At 37.5% G+C, this 11,405-nt stretch overlaps 1 protein-coding gene across 1 annotated transcript; it reads right to left on the minus strand.

The window, feature by feature from the left end:
- Nucleotides 1–2,940: 2,940 nt before the first annotated feature.
- CIMIP1 (ciliary microtubule inner protein 1) lies at nt 2,941–8,096 on the minus strand. Its single transcript, XM_074888146.1, has 4 exons — nt 8,026–8,096; nt 7,234–7,315; nt 5,511–5,609; nt 2,941–3,096 (listed from the first exon to the last, which is right to left on the minus strand). Exons 1-4 carry the CDS (start codon nt 8,094–8,096, stop codon nt 2,941–2,943), a joined length of 408 nt encoding a protein of 135 aa, XP_074744247.1.
- Between the last annotated feature and the right edge of the window lie 3,309 nt (nt 8,097–11,405).

Consider the following 11,405-nt stretch of genomic DNA (forward strand, 5'->3'; position numbering starts at 1 on the left):
CTAAGGAGGAATTGATATACTTACCATTTTGCTAATGTGAACCTTAGACCACCAAAACCTGTATGAATGACTATACCAAATCAAATTTAGATTGATGCATAGAAGACACCTAAATACACTTGCATCTTGTTTTCAAAATTTGGTTAAAAATAAACTACATAACTTCTTGTATATGTTTAGAAACATCCCATTCTGCTCTGACTTGCACAGAAGCCCAGGTCTAAGACTTTTATATAGAAGTAAAATTGTCTTGACTTTTGCTGCATTTTTTAAGTGATTTAATTTTGTTTTGAAGCATTTCCCCAGTGTGTGCACTGAGTTTACTAAGACTGTCCTGACCTTGGAGATCATGTGATATTTTATGGTGTGCAGTGACATTTATGTGCCCAACTTGGCTCCAATAAATAGGTTAATTTCCGCAAATTAAATGCCAGGTTTGAAAAATTACAAGGTGATTTAATAATTCTATATTGGCCTTTTGAATTCACAACTGGGGCAGTTGACTCGGCAGTCCTTTGTCAGCTGCAAATCCACAACTTCTACACAATTTTTTCAGGTATAAAGGGTCAAACTAAAATTGTTGGGAAAAGAAATAGTCAGGTTTATAGTTTCACATATTCTTGAACACCAAAATCTCAAATACATGCATCAATTAACAACTGACAGATTTATGCTACAGGAATGAGTTCAAATTTTAGACATACTCCTTACACGTCCCAAAGTAGGTTATATCAAAGTGCCTCCTGAATAAAGGTACCTTAAATGATGGGAAGTATGATAAAAACCCCTTACTGTTAGTACAGAGTTAATATTCAGACATTGGGAATAAGATTCAGAAATGTCCAACTGTACATGCTGGACAAAGAATTTATTTTGGTTTTCAGAATCAAACCATGACTCATATGGATTTGGATTTTACTTCATACAAACATCTACTGGATATTAGGTGCCAGCTTTGGTTCTTTAATACAACATTTTTTAAGAAACAGTGGTCTTGAAGCTCCCCTTTCATTTGACCTGAAATAATGTAATTTTGTTACTAGTAAATTACATATTAATCTTTACTGTACCTTTTTATATAAATCAGAAAGAACAAGAGGATCTATATGTGACCTTAAAATAAAGAACCATGTGATTAAAAGAGATACAAACCTATCAATGACAAGAAAGCACACTGATTTAAAATATTGTTCTTACAATTATCTAGTTTGTTCAAAGAGCAGTTTACACATATTATAGTTCGTAGCTAAACTGCAATTTAGCTTAAATTTCCAGAGTCTGATTCAAAGTAATTCTTTATTCTGTTTTTTAAGTAATATGTCTGAAGTTACTTCTGCTGTGTATTCTCATTCTTGGATAATCTTTCCAAAGGATATGAGTCACTTTTCCTTTATTTGTAAAGAATATGGAAAAAGTAAAATATTATTATTTTGTGGGCATTTGGAACTAGATGTTAAAAAAAATAGGTGGGATGTTGATCATTGTGAGTCATTTCTTGGGAAGAAAGAAAGAACAAACACTAGCTGCTGACCTACTGCTATAAAGCCAAGGATTTACTGCTGACTCAAGAAGTAGATATTGATAGCTGCAGAATACAAAGGAGATCCTGCAGCAGGACTAAAGGAGCTGCCTGTGTTGATTTCTTGGAGACTGTTATTTGTTTAAACAACTTTCTAGTTTAAACATGTTAGCCAATTAGAACTGTATCCTGCAAATAGTTGTTAGAACTAAATGAGTCTCCTGAGTTTCCAAAAGTCCTGGCAAATCTGGTAGATAATGAAATGCAAGACTGAACTCCATAGCACTGAGGTAGCTACACCAGTATCTCCCAGTGCAATCCCCTACTGTTTCTTTCTCCAGTCCTGGTTGGTATAAATATTGGTATAAACAAAACTGAAGCAGCATAAACACTTTGTAACACGTTTGCATTCTGACCAACTAATTGAAAAAAACATGTTTTGATACCAAAACTGATTTTTGAAAGTCACTTTGTGTCACTGTAGCCTTTGTATACTTTATTTATACCAATCGAGCAGCTGCACTGGAAACTACTCAATTACTTACGTGTGTAACTAACTACACAAACTACCGGTAAAGCACGCACAACACAAAAGACAATGCCTTTAATAATTATGACTTAATTATACTTATGATTTCCCTGTTTTTGTCAAACTGCAGTGAACACACTGTGATGAAGCCTGGTAATTATCTTTTCTGCAGGTATTTTTTGTTTGTTTGTTGTGTTTTGTTTTTTAACAAGGAAAGCTTCTTTCCAAATGCAAGGATGCAGTTCCATGGCAGCTTGAGCCAATGTAAGCATGCCTGCCACTTTCCTCTGTCTCTTCTCATTCTCTTTCTGTACAAAAGAGACAGTTTTGTGCTAGCACAGGCACTTGAGCAACTCAGTAGTGGGCCAGTGCAGAGTGCTGATTGAAAACTAATTCTAAACACAGATTCCAGTACTGGTAAATGATGAATTGGGAATGAGCAGCAGAGTAGGATTGCCAGGAACATGGCAGTCTGTATTTATGTTTGAAAAAGCTGCTGTGAAACTGTCTGAATGAGGCTTTCATAAAGAAACAATTATAAAAATGTGCTCTGCCATTACAAAATGACAGTTTTTTAAAGACTTCCAATAAATATTTTAAAATCATAGTCTTAGTAATGCTAATAAAAGTAGTACCTTCTCTGTGATCTTTATATGAGTTTATTCATTGTTACTTCTAAGCAAACCTGAAGCAGTGGTAACAGCTTGGATGCCACAGATTTCCAAAAATCAGTAACAAGTAAAATGCTACAAATTGCACTTTAACAAAATGATTGTGGATGTTTACATCAATTGTTTTTAAAGCTTAAATGTTTAACAGTCCAACAGTCCACTATAGAATGTCAACTTAGGGATACAAATGGATCTGTGTGCCTAACTGTTATGTCTTAATGTCAGTCAGAGGGCTCACATGGCCACTTCAAATCCTTAAAAAAGGTACCTTTGCAGCTTTGGATTTGAAAACCATGTTCAAGTTCCAACCCTGGAACTGCTGATCTCCAGCCAATAAATCCCTGGGTAGTCTTAGGTACTGGGGGAGATGGAGTCACCTAGAATAAAAGTAGCGTGTAGAATTCAACGATTAAAAGGGGTTTGATTGTAATTTCTGTATGTTACATCCTCTTTTGTTCTGTAGTGTGGATGGAAATGAAAACTGATAAAAATTAGTGTTTTTCAATGCAATCTGCTGAATTAATGTCCTGAACACACATTGATATTAATGGAAGGAAAGAAGAACTTCAAAAGATAGCCCAGTTGCATGCAAGTTTGATTTATAATACAGGATAGCTTATAATTTAAAAAGTCGTCAGAATAATTTAGGTCCCATTCTATAGCAAGGCACAGGGAAAGAGAGAAGTAAAATGGCAAAATTCTAATGAAGTAACTAACCTCCATTTACCATCTTTCTAAAAAAACCCAGTCTTTCAGTGCCTAAATTGGTATGTAAACAGCACATCAAAAAGCAAAGTTATTGTTTAGTAGTGTATGTTAGCATACTGTTGTTTGGGTTTTTTAAAAAATTTTGATCAATATCTTTCTAAGGGCTTTACTGGCTTTACAGTTTTAGGAGAAGAATTTTGTCTTCAGCTTTAACTTTTTTCCTACAGAATAATAATAATCTTTAAAACTAGTTAACTTCGATAAACAGAAGAAACAGCATTTGATACTTGCTGTAATGCATTTGGTAGCAACGCAGCTACGGAATAATGGTTTTGTAGCCAAATGCTAAAGGTATTACTGACCAGGCTGGCTTTTGCAGTTCAAAAACTACTTATTCATTCCACCTTCTTTCTACTTTAAAAGATGGGTAAGCATCAAGTTAATCTGCGACTAATCTAGCTAAAAAGGAAACAAAACAAAAGTCAACAGTCTCTGTTCACTGACTGCTGTGCTTACTTTGGCTGAATCATCTCAATTGGGCACGTTATATCATTTTAGCATCTGGGGACTTAGCAGAGAAATACACAGCAAGAGAACAATGTTTCAGTTCTCTTGCCAGAGTTGCTTCGCTTTGTTCTTTGGCCAAGATTAGAAAATGTTTATGATATTTAGGTGGAGCAGTTCCTCTGAAAAGATAATTTTTATGGCCAAAAGTGCCACCCACTGAGCAGGATAATGAAGGAAATCATGTCCCACTTATGATCTGTGGGAAGGGAATATGAAGAAGCAATTATTAATCTAACCTAGAGAGAAGAACAGATATGATGACTGTTACCATGAAGGTAAATGTGCAGAAAGACACATAGTTCTGAATAAGGACTTAAGAAACTTCACTCCGAATATGTAAAGGGTGACCTAAATCACAGCTAATCCTTATCCTTCTTAGCAAATAAAGATTCTGAGGTGAAATGGAAAGTACGATCCCTGTCTCAGTATGCACCAGGCTATGCATGCTACTTTAGCAGCTGGTAACTATCTGTGTGATTTGTTAACACACATACACCCTCACTGTGCTGAAGCAGAGGTAAAGTTGAATGAAATTGGAGGTCTGAGACAAAACTGAAGAACAAGTAGCACTAATGGCAGAAATGCTCCCATTTCATTTCTCTGCCACACTGAGCAGTAGCTCTTAATTTTTGTTTCAATTTAATCTCAGTAAAAGCTTTTACTACTTCCTCACCTTCTCTCCCCACCCTTGGAATCCTTTGAAAAAAAGCTAGTTCAGCAAGTAGGAATTTCCAGTCTCTTTTGTTTCCTTAATCTTCTCTAAGTGGACTAACCTTCCTTTCTGAGAGCATATCCTGCTTCCCCTTTTTATGAATATGTTCCTCTCCTACTGCCATTGATTTAGCTGCCTTTAGTCCTATTCGTTGGTGATTCTGACACTATATTTATAAATCAAACCATCCGTCACACTCCACTCTAATTTCCAGCTGTTTGACAACTTGTAGACTCTGAATATGTGAATATAAATCATATAATATAAAATCAAATAGTTTTGAATTGGCTCGTTAGAACTGGCTTCTTACTAATTTGTGCCACTAAAGAAGACAGTGGCATTGTCTCTGCCAAAAAGAAGACTGTCTTAAATAAAGCTAGGAAAATTACTGCATCTTAACCAATAGTTAAAACTGAGAATTAAGTTTATGCTAAGCCTTAAGACATGTATATGTACATTTGAGCAATGAATGGTCAGCAGTCATAAATGGCTCTGTGAGCACTCTTCTGTACTAAACCGTACAGTTGACTGTTCTGTTACTAGATGTCACAGAGGAGTGCGTGGGGGAGGTGCTCTACACAAAGATGATTATGTACAGTGAAAGCTCTGTGAACTAACAACCATATCCAAAGGGCAATCCTTGTCTTAAATGAATGCTTTTAAAGCATCGCTCGGGTTGCAAATACAATTTACTTTGACCTTTAGTTAAAGGCCCACCTCTACAAGACAAGTGATTTTTAGTGCTTGTGTGGTTTCTTAAGACAGATATTGTTGTATTGCAATTTTAAAATCTAATTTTCTAACCTTAATGTATTTTTCCACGGGTGTCACAGGTCGAACCTGCAGATGTTCTGGAAGCTGTATCTTGGGCTTTGTATTTTCTTTCTTTTCATCTTCAGTCAACTAAAACCAAAACATCAACATTAAAAATTGGACTCTTTATCTTTTGAAATATGCTGTAATATCTGATATCTACACCATTCCCCTCAATGTTGCCTCTGAACTCCCTGTTCTTCCCATCTAAAACAGGACTATTTATTGTAGTGCTTTGCAAATTACTGTAATGTATTCTTTGGTTTCAGAAAGTGATGTAATTCTGAATTTCAGATGAAAGGCTAAATACTGCTGAGTGATTCCAACTCTCTTAACTACATCACTGGTCTAAAAGGGGCTAGAAATGCATCTTATATATATATGACCACAAAGCAAAGATTAATAAATAGTAAATATGTTATTGATTTACCAATAAGTAGAAGAAATTGTGTTTGATTTAATAGAAATATAAAATCATAAGAAATATTTAGTAAAAATTTTTGTTTGTTGTGGTTTGTGTTGGCAACCGATTGCTGCTTTAGAGTTACCTATACAGTCCCATACCAAGGCCGAAGAGATTGGTCATAATCATTTAGTAGAAACGTTTGGAACCTAGGTAACCAAATACAAACTGATCTGTAAGTTGATTTATAATATATAGATAGGACCAGAAGAATACAAGTAGTTATCAAAGTTTAGGATTAATAGAGACTTGGGGAAACAACCGTAACAGCTTACAAGTACTTGCCAAGGAAACTGTGTTTGTGTATGAAACTGTGTCCTTGGGAATTGTGTTTGTGTATGAAACTGTGTCCTTGGAAATTGTATATGAAAAGTTCTATATAAGATGAGTGATTTTAGTGCTTGGCGCGCGTTGTTGGTGAGAATACTCCCCTGCGCGCCCGGCCGTCAATAAAGAAGTGTCTGCTTATCTGCATCAAATTGGTGTTGATAAGTTCTTTATTCCGGATTTTCGGTAACAAATACACATGTTCACCAATAGTAACAATGCATAGTTTGACAACTTTTCAGCTCTAGATCTACTAGTACTGTGCAAAGCCGGTATGAATGACAGACCATAGTTATCAAGGATGGATGTTGAAGCCCAGAGGACCAGAGTTTTCAAAAGTGCTAACATGGATGCCTACAGTAGTTTTCAAAAAATCCTAGAACAGATTAAGTACTTCTAGCCCCATGGAAAGTAATATAACTATTCAAGGGCTGCATCAATCCTGTTCTTTAGCAATGAAATACTGTGATTCCAAATGTAGTATTATGTGCTACTATGTTCTAATATCTAAACATCACTGAGAATAGACATCTCTCCAAATATTTTCATTTGTTGTAAATTCCCCCACTGAAAATTTAATTAGCTAGAACCTCTTCCCCTAGATTTTTAAACTACCATATGGATAGACAAAGGGGAAATATTTTCCTGTCAGTGTGGATCTAGTACTTGTTAACACTACTGGGAGTCATGTTTCTCAAGAGCAATATATCAGAATATGCATAGCATATAAATTATCACTTTCTGTATTTTATTCAGAGAACAACTGAAACTTTGAACCCATCTTAAAAGTAGTGCACTTGTTACCTCAGAACCTAGCTTAGTAAAGTACACTTTTCCAGTCCTCTGTGCTCTCATAATTTTGTGTCCAGATAAATTTGTGTACAAGTAAATTTCATGCATTGCTTATATGCAGTTTAATTTTACCTCCTTAGGAGGTGTTTTCAAAAATCCCCATTTGTGAGACCATCTTCTTGCAGCTTCTCGTTCACTTTCAATGTATTTTCTCCTGAAACAGAAAAATATTTAAGATGACTTTGAAAGGTTTCATTTAAAAAAACCAACATGCAAACCCAACTACTAATGTCACAAAGCACAGCACTTTAGCACGAATCTTTAGATCTGTACCTCAAAACAAGTTTATGTATGAGTTAACAATTGTCTGACTCTTAAGTAATGGGGAAATATTTTTGATAGGTTGGAAATGAAACACTAGGTGTGAATGTACTTCCTTGCAAACTATGCTTATGTTAGGAATTGGAGGAGGTCAAATTTGCTATGACACATTTTTTTAAAAACTTGAAAAGGAGGCATCGATGTCCTTTCGGACATACTTTCATTTACTATTGACTGCTCAAATGACCCCTTGTCCCCCGCTCTGCCCCAGCCCTACTCCCCGTTATTCCTCACACCCCGTGGGAGGATGGCGGGAAACACGGGAGCACACGGGCAGCACGGGCTGCGTGGGGCCCGGCGCTTCGCCTCTGGGCGTTGCCACTTGAGGCTACGGAAAACCCTGGGCTTTTTGCATCTGGCACGCCTCTGAATGAGCACACACACTTTACGAACACACGTGAAGTGAGTGTATGAACAAATCCCTTCAGCCTCTGCCCGCCTGAGAGTGGGCGCAGCGCTGCCGGGGAGGCTGCCTTGGGCGAGAGGGGAAGGAGGCGTCTTGGGGCTGGCTGTCGGCTGCGAGGGCAGCTCTGGGGCCGTTACCAGCAGTTGTCCCGCGCCACGAAGCTGTAGGACTGCGCCTGGCCGGTGCGGCGACGCGCCGTGTCCGCCATGTCCGCCGTGTCAGCCGGCGGGGAGCGCCGGGCCGGGCCCTCGCGGCTCGGGCGTTGCTGGGCGACGGCGGCGCAGGCGCAGGCGCGGGCGGTGGCGCTGGCGGCTGCAAAAGGGCGGGAAGGGCAGGCACGCGCTGCCTCAGGCGCTGGGCGTCTCCCTTAGCTATCCCCCGCCCTGGCGAGTCGCTCGCTTGCAGTGGCACCACAGCCGTGTCTCTCAGGTGAAAGGCTAAAAGTGGCTGCTCTGCCTTTTCTTTAGGTCCCTAAAGAAGGCAGGGGAAGCACACTTGATGTTGTCAGTAATTTTTTTGGGGTGTCTTTTGAGTGTTTGTGCTTTAAATTAAAAGTTATTCAGTAGGAAAACATGTTTGGATTAGGCTGATGAAAAGCTGTTGCCTTGCTTGAGGAGTTAGCTGTATTTCAGAGGAAGAGGTCTTGTCTAAACTTGGTAACTTACTGATTAGCCAGGCTCCCCTTGGCAGAAAACAAATAGTCGGGCATCTTTCTGAATACTGAGTTGGTAACAGTCTATTTTAAACCTGGACAAGGGAGTTGTTCAATAGCCATTAACTTGCAGTACTTTTAGTCATTTGTAATGGACGTGAAAAATGGTTGAATGATGCTGTTCTTTTATTCTGATAAGAATCAGTTTGTTAATGTGTCCAAAGCTCAGACTTCTATGATGGGTGTTTGCTTTTGTTTCCTAGTTTTTATAACCTGCTATTACCAGTTAGTTCCTAGGTCCTCTTGATATGCACTAAAATTATCTTTTGGTAATTGCAATGGGGAATAACATCAGTCTTATGACATACAGTGTCTTTCTGATCTCTTTTTCTGGTGGATATTGTTCTTTACAAACTACATGCTAATATTAGAAGTTCTGCGAAAGACCTCAACATACTTTATAGGTTATGTGTGAGAACCCAAAAAATATTTACAGCTTGTAAAAAGTTCACTGTGTTCCAATACATTAATATTTTTGGCTCTCCATCAATTTTTTGGTAATTTTATTTTCTTGCAGTTGCTTTATAAAACATTTCAACAATGAATGTAGCCAACTGGCTCTTTGCCCTTATGGGTTTAAATAGTTCCCTGACCCCTTTCTTTTAGTCTGGAAACTGACTTGTGCAAACACACTGTAAATGGTTAATGTGACTTTTCACACCATTGGACAGTTATTATCCTTATTATAAAATAAATGCAGAAAGGTTTTGACCTAAGCTGAGTGGTTTATAGGTAGTGTGTTTGAATGCTTAATTGCTAGCTTTTTATTTGGTTTTTTTATAGAGCAAAGGATCTAAAGGCCTTAAATATTTGAGTATGAGAAGACTGTATATACATTTATTAGTCATTTTAGTACTAAGAACCTCTATTTGACTAAGATGAGGAAAAAAAACCCCTTCTGTAGTCCTAAAATAACAATTAATACTGCTCTTCTGGGTCTCTAAAAATCATTAAACTATCAACAAATAGAATATTTCACTTACATGCCATTTCTTGATTCTCTAATTGATAATTAGACTAGCAATTAAATCAGCTGGGTATCCTATCACACCCATAAATGCTTACTCATTGTCCTACTTAATTAACTCCTGCTGCTTAGTCACATTTATCTCAGGAGCCCTCTTATTACAGCCCTGATGCTTTCTGTGAAAAAAGTAATTTGTTAAGGAAAACAATCAAATTCATAGTTTACTATGTGTCAGGATTTAAACTGCAGTAGCATTTGTCAAGAGAGAATGAAACTTCTTATACTAACATTGTGAAAATAGGACTTTAGGATGTTCAGTCTTTCTATTTTTGTACTTAACTGAATTATTTTTCACATGAGGGAATGCAGTAAATGAGTAGTTAGTTTTAGGACTTACTACGTTCTTATGAGCACAGGACAACATTAGAATTGCACTTGCACTATGAGAAAAGTGAAATATGATTTTAATGAGTTAAGAACTATACTGAAGGATACAGGTTCATTGAGATTCAGAAGTCATTTGCTCAAAGTCTGGATCCTGTAGCTACGTACAGCAGCATTCGTCATCACATGACAAATGTTGAAGTAGATACTACATCACTCCAGATGCATGTTTAAATAAAATCAAGTCTAAATGCTTGGTGCTTCCAAGCAACATTCAGATATTCTAAGATGGGTCAATTCTAACCTGGATATTGCCATAAATGTTGAATTCCTAATGATTCTAATTAGGAATTACCCAATTACTCAGCTGTGCTGCTGTTGATCAAGTGGCCATTCTTCAGGAACTCACAATTGTTCTTCAAGAATTCACAACCTGTATGTAAGTTGAGAATTGCAGATTAGTATCTTGAGTTTCAGATATCCTTTCACCTGCATAAGACATCACCCTACCACTGGGGAAGTAGTTTTAGTGTTGTTTTTTTTACAGACCCTGTACTCCCTTCTCCAAGCAGGTAGTAAAAGTGCTGGTGGTGCTATGTTCTAATGCAGGCTGGAGTCCTGATATGGATTAAAACTAAACAAGTGGAAAACAAGAGGCTTTAACCCAAATACAGTTTTCTGTGTAGCTGTACAAATGCTTCCACCTGCACAGGGTTTGGAGGAGGGCAGTGCTTGATGATAATACTAGGTCTGAGTTTTTACAAAGCTACAGCCTTAGGATGTTGTGTTGACACAAATACAGGTGGTACTGCTCTGTGAAATAGGTCAGGGAACCAAACTGACTTAAATAGACTCTGCAGAAAGAGAAAGTCAGATCACTGTTTTAATCTGTTTCACAGAACAGCTCCACAAGCAGTTGTGCTTCTGCAATCAAGGCAGCAGACAGAATGGAGACAGGAAGAGGTGATGCGTGAGCTGAATTGAACAACCCAGGGTAGGTGGATATCTTAAACCTCTACTGCTGCAAAAGACTTTGTATAATGCAATAATGGCTTTGATAATGTCATTCACGGCCTTCAAGATTTGAGTTAATTTTTGGTTTCTGGAAATCTCATGTGTCTACCCTGAGATGAAAATGTTAAGGCTTTTTATATTGCTTATTTATGGAGAAAAGTGTCCAAATTAGCACACAATAGCTTTCTGTGTGATAATCTTTGAAATTACTTGAAAGGAACAAACCTGTTCTCTTCTGGGCTCTAAGTATTTGTAAGTGCTGTTTATGACTATCTCCACTCCCACTGAATATGAGGTTCGATTCTAGGTGATACTTGGGCTCAAGTGCTAAAGATGGAGGTATAAAATACCTTATGCTTTACCATACTCTAAACAATTTTCAGCTTCAATTACAAGGCCAGACCTAGATCGTGTCCCTAATACCACCATTATGTTATCAA

The sequence above is a fragment of the Strix uralensis genome, chromosome 18 (genome assembly GCF_047716275.1).
Source record: "Strix uralensis isolate ZFMK-TIS-50842 chromosome 18, bStrUra1, whole genome shotgun sequence".
Lineage (NCBI taxonomy): Eukaryota > Metazoa > Chordata > Aves > Strigiformes > Strigidae > Strix > Strix uralensis.